The sequence below is a fragment of the Nothoprocta perdicaria genome, unplaced genomic scaffold (assembly GCF_003342845.1).
Source record: "Nothoprocta perdicaria isolate Ctin4 unplaced genomic scaffold, notPer1 scaffold_11, whole genome shotgun sequence".
NCBI lineage: Eukaryota > Metazoa > Chordata > Aves > Tinamiformes > Tinamidae > Nothoprocta > Nothoprocta perdicaria.
Genome location: NW_020454205.1, coordinates 7679980 through 7699545, shown reverse-complemented (window position 1 = coordinate 7699545; position 19566 = coordinate 7679980). Strand labels below are relative to the sequence as shown.

At 41.3% G+C, this 19566-nt stretch overlaps 1 protein-coding gene across 5 annotated transcripts in view; it reads left to right on the top strand.

Moving 5' to 3' along the window:
- The window catches only part of AGAP1 (ArfGAP with GTPase domain, ankyrin repeat and PH domain 1), a 304357-nt gene that overhangs the window by 126525 nt on the left and 158266 nt on the right, over nucleotides 1–19566 (top strand). For all 5 annotated transcript variants that reach the window (XM_026047459.1, XM_026047450.1, XM_026047442.1 and 2 more), the window contains 2 exons: nucleotides 10137–10264; nucleotides 18951–19106. In XM_026047459.1, coding sequence (XP_025903244.1) covers nucleotides 10137–10264; nucleotides 18951–19106 — 284 coding nt within the window. The remainder of the gene's footprint in view (nucleotides 1–10136; nucleotides 10265–18950; nucleotides 19107–19566) is intronic.

The window sequence follows — 19566 nt, the reverse complement described above, 5'->3', positions numbered from 1 at the left end:
TTTCTTAAATGTTTTGACATCTTCTCTTTTTTCCCTAATAGGAAAGAATCTTGCATTAATAGGAGGCACTGTCCAAAGTAGTCTTCTGACTAGCATGTATTTACCTCTGCACGTATATATGTGCACACTTGATGTCTTAATTTCCAGCATAGCTGTTCCTGCCAGCGGAGGTGGTATTTTTGTCCCTCATTGACGGGGTGAGATGACGAGACGTGGGATACACGACGGCATGGGCATCCGCTGGGTGGTGCTGCTGGCTTCAGCCTGTCGTGAGCAGTTTGGGATGCTGTCTTGCCACAAAATGAAGACAATCTTTCTTAAGAAATGCACAAATACATGTTTTCTCACAGTTCCAATATAATGGATTCTCAAAGTAGTACCCAGTGCACGAGCTGCTGAGCACTTGGATACCTCCAGGACCGTCATGCTACTACAGGCAGGTCACTAATAGTTTGCGAAGTTGCCAAAACAGTTGTGCACTTAGAGCTTCCAGTACTCAAGTGCCGGCCTACCTGCCCTTACCAAAGCAACGTAATTGGCATCTGCTGAGAAAGGGGAGGAAAAAAAAAAAAAAAAACCACAGAAAACATTTTTTTCTCCTCAAAGAAAATTGGATTTTGTGTATAAAACTGATTAACATGAACAGAGATGGATCATTACTGGCTACAAGTCCTATCTGCAGACTCCGAGAGATGTTGCATGCTGCTGCTGCTGGCACTACTTCCATGCCAAAAACACTGTGAGAAGTAAATCAGCTTGAGCTTAGCGTCTATACAAGGGAGTTGCACTCATCATTTATGCCCCTGCTGATGGCTGATACAGTCGCCTGTGTCTTATGCATCCTAATTTACAGCCTTATGCCAAGGTGTGTTTATATTTAAGTTGAGGCATAGCGTAACTAAAGAGATGTATAGGAAATTTATAGCCCTTGGTGATTGATTGGATAAGTATCTTGACATTAATTGAAATCTGAGGACCTTTGGCACTCTTTTAGATTTAAAAAAAAAATAGAGAAGCAAAACTATTTGCTTGATCTTATTTTGAAAAACAGTTTTGGTATTTATGGAAAACACAGGCTTGAAAGGGGAAAAGGAAGGAGGTTGGAAAAATTTTAAATTTGTCAGTACTCAGGCAACTATTTTGTATGTATAGCAGTATTTTATGATCCTAAAATGTTAATTTAAAGAGAAATAATTAACATAGGAAACTGAATAGGGTATTTTTTATTTAAAATGGAAAAACATCCTTCTGGGGCGCTCTGCATTTTGGCAATGCGTGCAGCATGCAAACCAGGCTGCAGCAGTCACCTCAGAAGCTTCTTTTTCCTTTTGCCATCTCGGTGGGAAGAGGGGCGCCCACAGGCCCGAGTGTTGTGTGAAGAATGAGCTGGATAAATACTTCCCACTGATCTCTCCATTAATAACGCTGTTGAACTGGTCATCTCTAAAGAGCTTGTCGAGCTTTCTTCTGAGCTGTCATCCTGTAAATGTGCTGTTCTTGCTGAAGCTTAGTCTTGTGAAAACGTCTAAATTTCCCCATTAAGTGCTTAAAAAGTAATAAAACTAAAGCCATTAGCCTTCACTCGTCAGATCTGTATCAAGAGAAATATTCTTCAGCGCAATAAATCTGATCAAGTGTTCGACATTTATATCATTTGGATTCATTCTCTGGAAATGGACCTTTGAAGGTAAATTGCATTAAGTAGAGCAGTTTAAATTTTTAATACAATCTTATTGTAACTGTTAGCAAATGATTAAAGTGCAAAGGGGGGGCTTATATGTTTGGAGAGATTTATGTTAAATGCTATAGGATGCCTCCACTCCTGCGGCTTGCTGTTTTTTCCTCTGTGCTAACTTAAATGCACATAAAGAGCAGAAATATAGAATTTAGCCACCAGTATAGAGGACTTGGCTTTCTGGAAAACATTTTGGAAAGGATTTCTTTCACTGAAGAGTTAAACAGCAGTCTGACAGTAAGTTGAACTACTAAAGTGTAGGAGACTTGAAGCCGAAGGGAATATCCTTTCCATAGGAATAAGTATGCCTTGCAAGGTGGATATTGTTGTCTCGAGGGACAACTAGCCCATCAGCTGAGGAGCTGAGTTTAACTGTTCTTAGGTCTTCAATTTTTTCCTATATATACTGAAATATTGCTGTGTTTATCATGAGTGACTCATGGTTATCTTAAGTATACCTCAACTTTTTTCTGCAAGAATTTATTCAGGGAAAAAAAGCCTGATTTTTCTCTCCTTCTCTGTTGTTGATGGTAATGCTGATAATGATAACTTCTGTGCATGATGAAACCTTTTTAATTATGGAAGATTTCAAAATTCTTGTGTGAAACAAGGCACAAATTATTTTAAATTTGCGATCTGCATCAGTGCAAATGGGCTTTGATTTTCCTGTGAGTGACAGGCATATATCATAGTGTTGCTAATGGAACCAATAGGTTTCCATCTCTGTCTATGTCCTGGTCTGTGTGATATCAGTGGGCTTAAAAGACAAGCCCAAAGCTTTAGAAAATGAAAAAGTTGCCGGTTAAACCGTATTTTAATATGAAACAAGTTTTTAACTAAGCTGTTTCAAAGTGTGAACGTAAAATTGGTCATCAAGTGGTTAAAATGGTTGAGCATAGTTTTGAGGTACATGACATAATTTTATGTTTTAAAAATGTAATTAGAAACAGCTGTTTTACTTAAAGGCAGATTATGAAACAGGGCAATCTTATGCCATTATATTTTAATGTACACAGTTTTCATTTTTTTCCCTTGTATTTCAACTTTTTTTAACTTTTAAATTTAAAATGTTAGTTTTTAAGGAGAACTTAGGGGATTTATGACTTGATCCTATCTTAATGGAAAGACTAACAAAGCTTTGTGGTTTGCAGATTGAGTAAATCAGAGTGCAGAAAAAACTCATAGAAATATTTCTGGCACTGCTTGCTGGAGAAATTCTCAGGCCATGTATTTCTTATTTGCATCACTGTCTGAGTTGCAAAGAAAACATATTTTTTTGTTATTTTCTTTCCCTGTTTATTTTAGATGCCAGGTGCTATCCAGTTTGTCTCGTGGATTTATGAGCATGTTTGTCTACTTTAGGACACTATGATTTGCCTCAACATGAGGACTAAGTTAATCATGCTGTTACCTGTGCAACAAAACTCTATTGGCATTGATTTGAGATGTTGAATGTGGAGCCTTGCATATAACTGCATTTCTATATCTGGTAAAAAGATATGGAATATCTTTTATTCTAAGACCTATGGCTAAAAAAATTAACAAAAACATCACTAAAAGTCAAAGGCACACGGGTAGGGTGAGGTGTTAAACTGAGTTTGAAGGGAAGTGTATAAAAGCTGTCAGGGATGTTGGCTACATTAGCCCATGATTGGGGAATTTGATAGTGGTGATGAAATTATTTTGTGATATAAAATTCATTTAGCCACACGGGCAGTTCTTAGGCTGCTCCATTCAAAAACAGTTTAATTCTTGGTGCCTGTTTATATCTGGGAAATTATAGTTTTCATAGAGTGAAAGTGTTGGAAATAAAATGCAACTTTAAGGACTTTCAAGCAGCCTGGGTTCGAGGGGTAACAATTTCCAGTTCTTCTGTGTATGTTCATTATGTTCAGCAGGAAATGTCAGATGTTTCATGGCATTTTGGGGAGCCCATTGCTGTGGGGTCTGCAGTTTTGCCAGCTATTTACTGAGCATCCTGATTTGTTAGGGTAAAGCCGTGAGGGAGGGTTTAGGTTGCATATGCAGGATGCTGAGGCTTTGGCCCTGAGTTATTTAAACAGTTTGAATTACTGTGAAATCCAATTGGTTAGAAAATGCAGAGTTTTGGCCCCCTTGCTCTCTCAGTGGCCGTTCTCTTAGAGGAAGACTTAGGGCAGTGTATTTTGTTTATTATTTGCATTATATCTTCGCATAGATAAAAAGGGTCTTTTTTTATTTGGTAGAAAATGTAATGTGCCAGAATTAGACTGGCTGTTGAGCACTGCAGCAGCCTATTCACTGAAGACTGAAAAAACGGATGTATGAAGCAACTGCATGTAGTTTTAGAAAGCCTTAACCCTCACACATTAGAGAAAGTGAAGACCAGTATGGATTAGCAGAACAAACGGGATGAGTTATGTTATATCTCACTTTACATGCAGGTTTTATTTCTAGCTTCCTGCTTATATATTTGGCTATTACAGCATTTTTTTTCTGTTCCAAAATTACCACGAGTAGCCTTGACTTTTTTCTATCCTGGAGGAAACTGTTTATTGCAGTTGGCATTTAAACCCTCCAATTAATAGCAGCAATTACACAATAGCTTCATTTCCAGCAAATTAACAACCCCCTGAGATAATTGAGACATAAATGAAGATAAATTTGTTTTAATACATGGAGATAAACAGAATGCAGATAAGAATTGAATCCTGTATTAACAAATGGTGTCCCTTATTTCAGGAACATCTTTGAAGCTCTCCCTGGAGTTAATCTTGAATAAGCTTGACCTATGTTCTAGCTCAATGCTAATATCCTGTTAGAGCTCTAGATGCATTTGAGGTCAGGGCAGAATATGAACTTGCCCATACAGGTGTAGCCTTACGGGATACCTGCTCCAGAGTTAGAAACACCTAAAAAAACTTCTGGCAGTTGGACCGTGGATTAAACTAGATCTCTGAAAAGATTTGGTTGAAAAGCTCTTTAATGGAAATGAGGGAGATTTCGGAGGACTCTATTTTCATTTTATCTCAGTATGAGATGGGGGCTGTGAGAGCAGAGCTGTGCCCGTGGCCCACGCGCTGCCTTTGGCACAAACGCTCCCCTCGATGCCGCTTGGGCTTAGTGCTTTGTCCCAAATAGAGGACAGTCTATTACTTGGTTTTATGTTATAGCTGGTACATGGTATGTATGCCAAAGTCTCCTTAACAAGAGCCATAAAAAAAAAAAAGAGTTGTTTAGCTTAGAAATTAAACTTAAATGTAAAATAACAGACAGAATGCCTTTAAAAGTGGATGCTCACATTAATGTTTCCCTTTCAGAAGCATTTGCATTTAGTTCTTTCTCTTGTAGTTATTACTGCTGCGCCTGTAATATGTAATTGTGGAATGAATTTATTTTTATTGAACGCTTATTTATTGTAAACATGGAATATTAAGCTAAGAGGCAATTGCAGTAAAAATACAAGCTGCGAGTTGCCTTTGTTTCCAGCAGCATACTGCTTTTTGGGAAGGTCTTTTCTTGTGAAATAAGTAATCAAGCTGTCATCAAGCAGGACTTGTGGGCAAAACAAATTTTTTTTGTTTATGGGATAAAACATAGCTTTGTTCTTGCATCAATTTTGCTGCTTCCACTTTGCGGCTCCCCTGTTTAACACTGCTAGAGTTTTTGTGGGGAACGTTAAGGACCAGGACTTCTGCAGGACCTGTTTAAATGTATGTGCAGAAACTCCCTGCCCCAAGGTGTCCCAATAAATGGGAGCCTGAGATAGTTCAGTCTTTAACCAAACCAGGCCCGGAGGAAGGACTTGGGATAGAGTGTTGGTTCCCAAATGGATGCTGGCAGGTGAGGACTGACTTGACCAAGGGGGTTCATGGTCATCCTGGTGGTTGGTGTCAGAAAGCAGAAGGTCACAAACTTGGTGCTGTTTCCTCCACACTTGCTGTTTTAAGGATTTGGGGGAAATCTCACACTTCACTATTTTTATCAGCAGAACTGAGACAGGTCTCTTATTGAATCCTCATGATTGAACCCCATTTTCCTTGTATTTAAAACCATCACCGTGCTCTTGATTATATGGTGAGAGCCGTGCTCTTCTCACAGACTCGGTATAACGTGTATATTGCTTAGCCCTCCTTCCAAATCACTGTCTGATCAGGACTCCCGTGTCACACCACTTGCAGTGTGGATACTCTTCTGGGCCTTTTTGCCAGTAATTCTCCTGAATGTTAGTGCAGCTCTCAGGTTTGCAGATAGGACCAAAAATTTAATAGAACTTTGAAAAAACACATATGCCTTTTCAGGATGTTTTAGCAAAAATCTTTTGGGTTTTGTTCAAAGGAATCCCTTTTAAAAACTGCTAATGGGTGCTGTGAGCTGGGCAGTGCCTTTCTGCAAAGAAAATACTATGCTGTTTGTCAAGTCAAGTGATTAAAAGGACTCTTCATGAAAATTTCTCCCTCCTATTGCTTTTCAGTGAGCAATGAACATTGCAGCTTCCACTGAGAGCAGTTTGCCTTGTGTAAAGATGCAGAAGAATAGAGCAGTGCAAGCAACTCTTGCGTCTTTTGTATAAACTGTGGGTGTTAACGCAGTGCTTACCTGTGCCGAGCTACAGAGTGTGTATGAACAGTGCATGTTCTTTATGAGAAAGCAGTTTTCATTATCATTAGTGATGACTTAAATGACTTTCTGCAGCTCCTCTACTATGCAAGAGTCTTGGGTTAGTAACAAGAAAGGCAAAAATACCATTTGGGATTGGGATTTGGCAGGTGTTACATGCCGGCAGTCTTCCCTTTGACCGTTTGAAACATTCCTTACTGCAAATCAGTGCAAAGGACGTAGCACTAACTCTCTGCTTGCCATTTTGGGCAGACAGCGGTGGGGAGGCTGATGCTTCCAGTTGTTTATCAGGACCTACTGAAACAAAATGGGGAGAAATTGGTGGTCAGAGGAGCCAGCAGCGTCGGTGTGGGAGGCTGGTGTCACTTGGGTGAGACAGATGAGGCATGGAGGAAGGCCGAGGGGTTCAGGCCCTGAGCTTACTGTCCTGCCATGAGAACCTGCTGCTTTGTACAGCTCAGGAATTGTGTGGGCTTTTGGTTGGTGCAACTTTGAAGCAAAATATATTTTGGTCATTCCGGTTTGCAGAGTTAAATATACAGGAAATAGGTACCAGTCTTCTCTTGCCAGGACTAATATTTGTAAATAGTCAACTTGTCCGCCTGTTGGTTTGTAACTCTCCAAATGTTCCCAGGGGATTCCTGCTTGTTTGCAGAAAGCATCTGGGCTTTGCCTATAAATTTGTTTCATCTTTCTTCTCTATAGATGGATGACTTGCGTTAAAACCTCTTTGACGTTGTTAGTTTAAGTAGGTATACAAAAGCAGGGAGAACACAATTGATTTTAAGACAATTAAAATACCTACCAATGTCTCTATTTTTGAAATTCACTCTGCAGAGCAAGTCAGTGCTAATTTGTTTTGGAAATATGTTTTGGCACATATTTATGTTAAAGGATTTCGTGTGGGTGAGACAGAACCTGAAAAGCTCCAGGGCAAAACCAAGATTTCTTTCTGCCTTGCTGCTATGTAAAGGCAATTGAGATTTGTTTTACTTATAGGTCTTCCTCTGGACAGGCATGTTTCAGGGATGGGCACTTGAGTTTTAATCTGAAGCTTTTAAACTCTCTATATGGTATTAAACTGGTCAGCAAAGTGCATTGAGTGCCTTTTCTTAACAGTGAAAAGGTGCTTATGTCTACCCACCCCCTGCACCAAGGTTCCTCAAGCTATTTATTGTTGTAGGGTTTTTTTGGCAGAGGTCCCACCTGATCCTAGAAAACCATTGAGTTCCCAGAGCTGTTCTGATGGTATTAATACAGCTTGGACAATGTTTTCGTGCTTGTAGATAAGCGGCAACTCAGCTCACAAATCCAGCCTGATTCTGGATACCGTTATGGCTGTGGAAGTGAGCTGCATGGGTTTCAGCAGATATAGATATATATATACAGATATAGATATATACACACACACATGCATACTCGCACGTGAGTGTGTTTTTATATATATGCATGCATATAAAGCTGCTGCTAATGGTGGTTCGTGAGTTGTCACCTTGAGTCGCAGCAAAGCTGCAAACAGAGAGCTCTGTTTCAGGGCCACACCAGTCAATAGCATCAACCTTCTGGCCGGGTCCCATCCTCACTCTTATAATTGCAGTGCGTTTCTGTCTTGTTACCCAACCATTTAACTGCGGCATTTTCTTTCCCTCCCTCCTTAACTACTGTGTCTGAGGATGACAGCAGCAGGAATCAACTGATCTGTGGGGCTTTTCAGTGCCGACCATTTCAAGTTTGGTGTGTTTGGGGGCTTTCTTCTCCGCCATAGAAGATGGAGAAAATGGGAATTTGCAGCAGCACTGCTGAGGAGATGTATGCCGAACCCCTTTTATTGACTTCTGATAGGCAAGATTTAGGTTTCATCTTGCCTCTCAAGGTAGCTTTAGAAAGAGCACAGTAGGTCTTTTGACAGTCCAGCAATTGCCCCGCAGATGATCAGTCGCCTCTTTCATACGTTGCCAACTTTGAAGGGTCAGGGTACTCCTTTAGGCACTTCAGAAGCTCGGCTCGCCATTAATATCCAAGGGCAAGTAGCCCCCAGTGCTGAATATGGAACGGCACCTAATTACGGCGCGCCGGCTACGCGGCAGCAATGAAAGAGGCGAAGAGCAGGCGCCGGGCGCCTCAAAGGAGAGCGGGCGCCTAATGAAGAGGGGGGAGAGGCAGCCGGCGCCGCGCTCGCCCAGGGCACGTGGCGACCTCGCCGAAATGCAGCAGGAATTGGGAAGGTTTGGCAGCTCCGAAGGGGATTGCCATTAGCGGGCAAGTCATCTCGCCAGCCAAGCTGTGAGGCGGTAGCCTGAGCTCCGGCCTTCCCGCAGTCCTGGCTTGCTGGGTGAGTCGTTGCCTCACGCCCTGCTCACACACAGTTGTGTTGGGGCCGGGGTCTTCCTCCCTCTGGAAGCTTTTGCTGGGATTTCACTCGTGGAAGTTTCTTCTTTGCTCTTCATTTAGCTCTCTATTCTACTCTGATAAAGACAAATCCATGTGCATATGCTAAAAGCTGACCTTAGCTTTGCTCCCTGCAGTCGCTAATGCGCCCTAAAATATTCTAATATATGGCTTTGCAGACTCCAGATCAATAAACCGATGCCTCTGAAATGACAGAGTGCTACGATATTCCTCTGTAATTTAAACATGATTAGCTGATGAAGGTTATGATCAATATGCCAGGGGAAGATAAATTAATTGATATCATCCTTTCAGGATGATAAGGGGCCTATTGGAGGTGGGATGTAACTAATGAAGCTGCTTCTTCATCTATACGAGCCATTTTTTATATGATGTATTCTCACTAAATCACAGTTATGCCATCATTCATTTACATGAAAAACATAAGCCACGGACCAGTTCGTTATTAAAATTGCATTCATTTGGGAAGAAATTGTGCGCTTATGCTGCTAAACAATATCTATGCCTATGTTTTAAAGTGCACCCTGGCAATACCAGACTAAAATAAAGCTGAGCTCTAGATACTGGATACTGAGAGTGTCTAAGCACTGGATCAGGTTGCCCAGAAAGGTCATGGGGTCTCCATCCTTGGAGATGTTCAAAACCCAACTTGTACTGGGCAGTCTGCTCCAGGTGACCCTCCCTGACCAGCACTTTGGCTGGGGTGATGTGCACAGGTCCCTCCGAAGCTAACATTGTTTGTGGCTAAATAGGAAAAATAAGGTTTTTCAATCTTGAAATAATAAATACGTAAAAATAACCACGTGCAACATGCTTTTTCACCCTCTTTTAGACCTTCTTTTAATATAATGCATCCCATCACTTCAAAATAATGTTGTCATTTGCTGTGCTCCTGAGTCGCACAAATGCAGCCTAGCCAGCCTGTTACACCTGCCCTTCCTGTTCCATGTGTGATATTATTTATTGTCTTTCTACCTCATATTTCCTGTAACTCTAAACTTTTCTCACCAGGCACGGTCCTTGGAAAATCAGATGTACAAATAAGGGTGAGGGGTTTTAAGTATTTATTACTCTGTTTTTCCAAAGGCCTTAACTGAATAGCAGAACGAAGTAAAATTCCGGTACATCATGGAACACATTTCTAAAATTTGATATTTTTCAAATAAATAGTTTTAGTAGCTGTATAGAAGTTTCTGTGTTTCAGATCAACTGTTTTAATCTCATTAGGAGTCTAACTATTACATTCTTTTTTGGTCCAGACTTGGGCAATGGAAAACTGTTTAATACCTATGCTCTGTCTTGTGTTTTCTAGGTATTCCTGTGTATTTTTTGAATTGCACTGCTCTTTACTGTGCCCTGTGGCTTATTTGTCTGTATATTTTCTTTTTTTCAGTTGCTCAGAAGATCGTTGCAACAAGGAAGAAGCAGCAGCTCTCAATTGGACCCTGCAAATCTTTACCCAACTCTCCAAGTCACTCGTCTGTGTGCTCTGCCCAGGTTTCTGCTGTACATATCAGCCAGGTACTGAATACAGCATGTGCTTGAAAAAGGAACCGAGCGGTTGCTTTTTCATCTAATGTATAAGATGCTATTGCTTTTTTGCTGCTTGGTGGGTAGTTGGCCTTTTTCTAAAAGGTGTTAGTTGAAAGCACTATTTTTTTAATTGGCTTGAGTTTGTTTTAAGAAACTGCTGCGGTCAAGTGGTTTGGTTCTCACGCCCCCTTTGATCGCACTGATTATGCCCAGCAACCTGCTGCTCCCAGTAGCTTGCATGTTACAGGAGCAGGATTTGTGGCACTGCTTTTTAAAATTACCATGTTCTCGATTATTGTTCTATTTCAGTTGTGGGCTTAGTAGTACCTGGTATATCTTGACACTTAGCATGCTTGAATTTTTTTACTTGCTACCACTGGGTGCAGTTTTAATTATGTATCTCTTACGCTTAGTTGAAATGATTCCCCTTTAATGATGGTGATACATGTTGCTAATGACTTGGAGATACTATGTGTAAGCAAAAAAAGACTAGCTTTCGTGTGTGATCTGGTGATGTTGATGCTATAGGTATGGTGTCTTTTAGAAAAAATCTAGCTCATATCAAAAATTTTTAATATATGTAATTTTTTACCCACATATATCTTAATACTGACCTCTGTATTTCCATGGTGATATCCTTCCCAAGTAACTTAGCTTTCTAGCATCAAGTGAATGCACACAATCTGTGTGCACAGTTTGGTTTTATACGAGACCTGTCTTTCAGATCCGAGACTTTGAAGCCAAGCGGGTCATGTTCCCACCGTGCTCTCTTGCTCTTGGCAGATGTATAGGGCTGTCATGTTTGCTCTGACAATCTGTGGCCAGAACTGTGGCCCACTTTCTTGATTGTCGATGTCTCAAACATTATTATCAGTGTCTCCACTGTAGCAATCTGAAATGTCAGATATTCACCAGCTTTCCTGGCATGTTTTTTAGGCTAAAGTAACTTGCCAATGATTTCTCTACAAGTTATGTTGCAGTCTTGAGCCACCTATATGAGGTTTTGTTCAAGCTGTGAACTTTTTCCCCTTCATTGTAAATGTCTGTGCTTTTTGGCAAAGCACTATAATGAAGCACTCATGGGGTTTTTTTGGCTTGTTTTTAATGCATTTCTATTATTTGACATGCTAGACTGTCTTTGGAAGGCCCTCTTTTTACCTTTATGTGAGAAGACCCCCTATTCTGTTGTGCTGACAGCCATTGGTCCCTACTTGTGTGACTAGTGAAGACTTGTTAACTTTGAAGATGCAGATGCCAGTTTAGTCTTAGCTCATTACCTTGAACTGAACCTGGATACCAACCTGACAGTGAATTCTGGTACATGACTTCCCTTCTGAAGAGCTCTGGTGCTTCCTGGTGCCTGTGTGTAACAGTGGTTCATCTGGAGCGATTTCTTCCCCTCAGTGTCATGTGTGACACTGAGGATGTTTATTCAGCCACACTCTTTCTGACCCCATCGCTGGCGTTAGCACTTGGACTAACCTGTCATGCAAAAGGTGTTTCTTCCAAAGAGTGCTTGAAGTTCTGTATGTTCATATATTTAGACCAAAAGGAAATGGCCTGACCATAAGGCTTTGGTACCAAGAGAAGTCTCCCTCAGTGAGGAGGGAGGAAACTGGCTACCACAGATATATGGAAAACCAATGGCACCATTTGCACTGCTGATCAGAATCCCAGATTCAAGGAGGACTGATTTACTCTGCTTGGTCTTTATATGACTTTTCAGGACATTCTAAATAGGTGAGGGCGTGCTTTGTACAAGCCAACCCATCTGTTTGTTTTGCGTCCTCTTAAAGCAGCTGAGATGACTCCTTTCGTTTTTGAAGATTGTCCAGTTTCTTACCTGAGTTCACTTTTAAAATCAACAGGAAAAAGCCAAATTCTAGATAAGTAGTTCTTTGCTTATGCAGCAAACTTCTGCCAATGGTTAAGACTGAGGACGTGAGTGAAGTTTGTTCTTTACCTTCATTAGCAGCTGGTATGAATGTTTAATAGGGACAATGACAACTTCAGCCAGTTTCATTTCATCCAAGACTGGCTTCATATCTGAGTGAAGGCTTTCAGAGGCAGTCCTTACACATAACTTCAGACAAAATGAGGAACTTCTGTTGTTGGATCGCTGTGGTGATTGAAGTCCCGTAAACCCTCCAGATGACTCTTGCAGTCATGAACTGCATGACTGGCTCACTCCAATGGGGATAGACTGGTCTTGTGGACTTGCATCCCTTGGCATAGCAGAAGGGTTTCTGGGTTATACCAACAGTTTAAGGTGCTGGAGTGGCAAGACTAGTGCCAATACCAACAACTGGAAGTAGCTCTTGGTATTGCCCAGGCCCTGAAAGGGGAGGTCACTGTTGCAGAAATCATGAGGCTGCCCAGGTGGGCACCACCATCAGCTTTGTGCTCTACCAGAGCTCAAGATGTACCAGAGTGAAGTATCCTATTCCTGGTAACCTGTTGACTAGCTACCTGATGCTGTACCTGTAACCTAGCTGCTGTTTAGGTTAAAGCCCATTGTCAGATGAATGTGATGGTTTGAGGCTTCTACCTAGGACTACCCAGCAGTGTCACCATATTGATGGCCTGCAGTTTTGAATGTGAAATGAAGGAATATTTACCAGTGACTAGTCTTAGAAATACATGGACTAGGTTGTCCTGCTGTGTATGCTTGTACTACAGGGCCTGTACTAAAGGAGCTCTGCTGTGATGGAGAGGGGCCTTCAACACCCTGCCTTCCATGCTGCCAGATACAAGCATGAGTGAAACCATAAAGGTTTACACTGCTGTGATTGCCCGTATGGACTGCAGCACAAAGAAAAGTGTTTATTGGTTGGCAACTTCACTGTCTTAAGTTTAAGTTATACCTGAGAGGAGTATGGAGCTTAATCTATGTATTATTAAATTATAGCTCAAATATTGCTGTCACGTGAACTAACTCTCTCTGTTGCAAACTTTTAAACGTGGTGTTTGTGCTTGTACGACACTCCCATGCAACTTTCTACAGCAAGACTACCCAAATATATAAAATAATATATAAAAGTTCAGTCTCTTTAATCATCCAGGACTTCACTGTATATGGATCCTGACTCTGGATAAGTGCTGAAGAGGAGGGCACCATGACAGTTGGGGAACATTTAGGGTGAACTGTTCTGAGGAAATATCTGGCTATTTGAACGAAGAGGAGGCAGCACGGCTTAATCAGCATTTTTGTTCTCCTTGAAGCAGGCTTTTGTTTCTCCATGCGGCTGCAAGACAGGAATAAAGGTCAAAACCCATATTTAATACCACTGTAAGATATATCGTGATGTTTTTCTCTGTATGGGATAATTTCTAAAAAACCTTCACTCCATTGTATAGTTATGCACACAATATATGTGTGCGTGTGATCCCATTCTTCAGAGCTCAAATCTTAATCAGTGCATCTGTAGGTTACTCTTTCCTCCTTTCTCTATATTCACTTCACCACAGTTGCAGTCTTATTATTTTCTGTTTATACCTACTATTACCTTTTTCTAATGTCTCTTACTTCAGGTCCAGACATAATCTCTTAGCTGTAAACCAGTTGTTGCCAGGATAGCACTGAAGTCTCTCCATGCATTCCATTAATGAAACATTAAACTTTAGAGATTTTTCTTTGGCTTTGCCACTCAACAAAAGTGTTAGCCAAATGGATTCTATTGGTGTTCTGTCTGTCTGTCTCCTTGGCTGCTCTTTCTGTCTTCTACCTTGCAGTTGCAATGAGGAAAAGCACTGACACTTCTGATATAGGCAAGTTCTAACATGTCCCAGAGAATGGGATTAAACTGCTGATGTGGGGAAATAGAGCAGATGATTTGGTGTTTTGGGGGCTAGCTAGTCTTACCAACATCTCAATGTTTTTCTAGGCCTCTGCTTCAAATCTCCTGTCACTTTTGTATCCCAGACACATGGGCAGTAGCACACCAGCTTGCTGGAAGATTTCTGTCCGGTGCTGAGGCAAGGAGTGAAACAGTTTTTTTCTAAAATCTGTCTTTGAACATATGGTTGTGTATGACCAATGTGGCTTGAGTAAATTGGACTCCCAACTGTAATACTTTCTGATGACAGACTGAGAAAATGAGACATTCATTGAAAATATTTTACATGACCTAGTGAAGAAAAATGTGTCCTTCTGAGAGCATTTTCCAGGAGGTTTTCATATTGCCGCAGAAATAGACTTTCCTTCCTCATTCCAGAACCAGAAGATGCTAAAACCAAACACACATTGTCATTCACTATAAAACCTATACTCTTGATCATGGCTTAATCTCTTCCAGTTGACTCCCTGAAGCTCCTCATATCTTTTATACCTTTTAAATGCAAGACCTTGCATCCATTCGTCCTCAAGCAGGGGTTAGAGATGATTTCTCTGGAGGACATCCTGTTGCTTCAAGAGAGCAAAAAGAGTCTTTTCATACTGGGATGCCTGTAAAGAATTTAACTGCATTCCTTCAATTTTTTACAGTATCAGTCTGTTTGGCTGGAGATACAAGCCTTGGTAGATGCTAAAGGTACATTTTTTTAACTGGGTTAATGGTAGTTTGCACAGAGAACATGCTAGAAATCAGTATATCCCTGAAATGAAAGACCTTCAAAGATATCTGTAACTGTGCTGAAGGTCAGTGACCATCAGGCCATCCAGCTTCCTGGGAGGATTCAAAAGATAGGGTTGTACAGAATATGTCCAGAAGTCTTTTAGCATGTTTGGAAATGGACCGGCTGCCTTAAGGTCAGAAAATCCTGTCACTCAAGAAGGCCAAGCAAGGATGTTTGAATGGTTCCATATCCTACATGGATTCCTTTGCCTGGCTGTGTTCCCCTTTCCATAATTCTGGTAGGAGCAGAGATGCATAGAAGTGGCTCTTTGCGCTGGCATCTCGGATATGCTTATTTCTTGAGGGCAGCTTAGTGTAAAAACTCAATTGAAAAGGTAATGTGAAGCTGTGTGATATCCTTATGTGTATTTGAGCACTTATTTGATTGGTTTTGATTGCTGCAAACTTGACCGATTTGCTGACACTTGGCAATTGAGTTCGTGTTTGCTGCATGTGGGGTAACATGTCCTGGAAGGAAGGTTGTTCTTCGGATTCACCGACTTGATTTTTATGGCTTTGGACAAATGTGAAGTTCTGTGAATTATAGCTATTGCCATGTGTCCTAAATTCCCTACTTCACTTCAGTGAACTTGTTATTAAAGGCTTGCATACTGATTGCAGGAAACGGCTTTCTGCAATCTTAATAGGGCACGGTCCCTAGGTTTTCCTCCGGTGCAAACAAACAGCCCCATGCGGACGGCTCGGCCTTTTGTTTCTGGCAGCAGCACATCAGGTTCAGATGTGACCAGGAATATGGTTTCCAAGTACTTGTCTGCTTGCGTTTTTCACCGCTGCTGTCTGTGCAGGCTGAAGCTTGAGCGTCGTGTCAGAGCTCATTCCGGTCAAACCCGGGCTCTTTATCCCAGCATTTCACAGCAGCCACATGGTTCTATATGTGTTTGCTGTCAGCATTGGTACCCTGGATAAGAGTTGGAGCTTTAAGTATTAGTAGCCATCCTTTTGTTTTGTGGAAATCGTGAAGTTTTCCCCTTTAAAGCCTTTTATTGCAATAGATTTTACTTTTTCCTGACAGTTTCATATGGCGTCTTTTGAAACCACTTAGTCATTTTTATTTACAAGGTCAGGAACCCGGTGAGGGTGGGTATGTGCAAACAGAAGGCATTGCCTGCAGGACTTCTTCTCTACAAGGGTCTGTCTATGAGGATTAGAAAGTGTGACCTTCTGTGCTGAGTTTCATCTCTTTAACACTGGTAAATACCTGTAGGTGAACAGCTTTCCCTTTAGGAGTTACTCGCTCCTGGAAAATAAATCACTTAATTTGGGAGACAGTGTGTCAGTACGATGAGTATAAAAGGATGTTGTAAGATGCCAAAAGATTAAAAAGGTAGAATTTGAGGGATTAATTTATATGCTCTGTCTGGGAAATGAGTTCTTGAGGTATAAATCTATTACCTATTTTTAGTTAACAAAAAGAAATACATGCAAAGAGATGCATATTTGGGAAGTGGGTCAGTGTTGTGTCTACGCTTTTATTTTCAACTGCCTCTGGCTCACATCCTGCTACCAACCTTCAACACTGGAATCGTTTCTTCTTTGTTTTTCCTGCCCTTTCTGTGTAATCTTTCTTCTTTGCTCCAGCTTTCTCATCACATTGCCATCTTGTTTTCTTTCTGTGATAAGACTTGTAACTGCATGGATTAAATTGTAAATATTTTAGACCCTTCTTAAGCTTGCTTGCTTTCTCTGAATTTTTCCTTTCTCCCCATTTCCCCACTGTTCCAGTTGGGCTTTATTTTGACATGGGCAGTAGGGCTCTGCTCTGAAAGCTCTTCCTTGCTTCTCCCAGCCTCCTGGCTCTCCTTCTCTGAACACTATTTAGTAGTTGTGGAGTTTTCAGCTACTTGATTCCTGTAGCTTCTTTTGTCAGCTGCGTTTTAGGCTCCCCTCCTACCCTCCTCATCTTTGCTATGTCAAGTGCTTTGTCTACTAATTTTCCAAAGTCTGGGGCTGTTTGAACTTGGGTGGATTTTTGGTGAGCACTTGAACAGTGTCCTGGTTACGTATGGTTTTATCTTGTGGTGTTTTGGGGGAATCGTTTGCTTTAATGTAAGAGTCTTTTCTATGTTTCTTTGGAATCTAATCTCTAATTTCCATAGGTTCAGTGTCTCTCTTCACACAGGTCATTTACTGTCTTACATGTTTAGTGCATTACTTGATGTCTCAGCAAGGTGCCATAGAGTGAGGGAAAATGAATGCGGGGTAAATTAAGGTCATTTGTTCCCACGCAGAATTGCTCATTCCTCGCTTGTGTTGCCGAATACTAAAAATGGGCGTCACGGCTCTCGTTCTTTTAGCTCCTTTGTCTTATAGTCTTGGGCCAGCTCCAAATGCTGCTTGCAACTTGCTCTGTGCACTTGAAAATGCAGAAGGTTCCTGGCTTCCTCACAGCCACGTTTTTCTTGTTTTGTTGTTGTTGTTGTCTATCAGAAAGTTCACTTGTCATAGACCCTATCCTGACATCCAGAAATGAGTGTCTTGTTATTTATGGAGAAAGAGCTACTTTCATGTACCCATATTGCTGTCAGCATTGATTGGCCTTCTAGCTCAAACATCAACTCTTTGTTTCTTACCTTGTTCTACCTTCCTTTGCTTGAATAAAATTAAGGAGAAGAGAGAAAGGAAAGGAAGAATGCAAATTTGGAAAGGTGTTAAGAATCAGAAGAGTTGAAATCCCAGCAAGTAAGTTCAACTGGATGGTGTGAAGAAGCTTTGTCTGCTGCTGGGTTCCCTTTTGGATGTTTCTTCTGACAGGTCAGCTGTGCTAGTGACCTGACCCCAGTGCAGGCACCGGCCTCTGAGGTTTAGGTGAGAGGTGCCTGCTGGTGCCTTCCAGCACGAGCACCTTTTTCCCGTGGCAGCTTCAGGCACGTCTAGGAGCATGGTAGAAAAATAAGTTCCTCCTTTTCCTTTTCATCAACTTCTCTTCAGACATCCTGACAATATTTGCTGTCTTCTCCTCACTCCTGTTGGGAAGCCTGGCCCTTTCCAAGATGTTCTCCTTCACTCTCTTGTGAGCATCATAGACCTTTTTCTCCTTCATGTGATACCTGTGAGTCCTGGTCGAGAACCTTGGCACGCTGCTCCCCTCCTGCTGTGGTTACCTACAGAGCATTGAGAGCTCTCCATCCCTGCCCCACCTCAGCACCAAATACTGGAAATGTCTCCCTCAGAAGTTGTATTGTATCCGATAGGGGAAAAAAAAGGACATTTTTCTCCTTACAAGCTATTTCTGTATCCTTTTTAGATATTTTTTAATACTAATTTAGGTTATCCAGTACAGAATGATGTTAAGTGTTCGTGATGTTCATCACCCTCTCCTCTGCTATTAGTTAGCTATTGCATCATTTCATTAATTCTTTTATACGTTTACTCAGTGATTATAATTTGCTTCTTATATGGCTTGGCGCAGTATCTTTACACTTCTGGCTACTTTAAATTGGAGTATTTTCCTTCCAAGTTTTGCAGTCCTCTGTCAGTGTTTGTTATGCCTTCTGTAAATTTGTTAGCAACCAGCTATCAATATAATAGCTGTTTTACAGCTTTGAACCCTTTCGATTTTCTTGATTAGCTCACAGTGAATTATTGTCTCTGGACCAGGATAAAGTCCAGCTATAAAGTTACATAGCACTACATACTTTTTCTCAAGTTTGAGGCAGAATTTGCTGTGCTGATTTAAAAATGGGAAAAATATAATTTACAACTCTTTCACAATTGCTTGCTCTGCTAACAAAACAGATGAAATTCTGTTTATCTCATTAAAGTTACATTGTGTAGAATGAAAATGGGCCTGCCATATAAACAGAAATATCTAGTTGTTTTTTCTTTTTCAAAAAATAACTGCAGCAAAATATGTGTGTGTATATATATATTTCAAAGGCTTGGAATGGAAACGTGTGTAAAATTGGCAGTAGGGCAGGCCTGCTGTTTTCCTGAGCTGAGGGTGCTAATTTTGGATATCGGGACTAAATAAGATACAGCTGTGGATTGTAATTTCTTGAGAGCAGTGTATCACTGTTTAAAACTAACTTTAATCCTTGCAGACCAGTAATGGAGGAGGGAGTTTAAGTGATTATTCCTCCTCTGTCCCATCAACTCCAAGCACCAGCCAGAAGGAGCTACGGATCGATGTTCCTCCCACTGCCAACACACCAACACCGGTCCGTAAACAGTCCAAGCGCCGGTCCAACCTTTTCACGGTGAGTGAGCCAAGGAAGACAATGTTGCTCTGTTTGAAGTAGTACTTGGTGGTGAAGGACTGAGCTTCCTACCTGCTAAGCTGAGCTGGTCTCCTCCAAACAGAAGTGGTGAGATGCATCCGTAGCTTTGAAACGGAAAGCATCTTCGAACTGCCATAAGGCTCTTGAATTTGAGGACCTAAACAGAAACGGAGTATTTTGTTTTAATTTTTATTGGGAATTTCAGTGAAACAAATGAATTGGTGGTTGAGTTGTAGTGCATTTGACCTGAATTCATAGGTCTGCCTCGATTCTGTGCCTCAGCTTGCCTCTTCCTGTGATGAGTGAGAAAACTGGGCTGCTGCTCGCCCAGCTGGACCTTACACTAAAGAATACGGCTGCCCTGAGCTGCTTTAATGAAGCGTCTGAGGTTTATAAGGAGGTCTCAGTCGATGTTTGCCAGGGGAATCCTGTGCAGTAG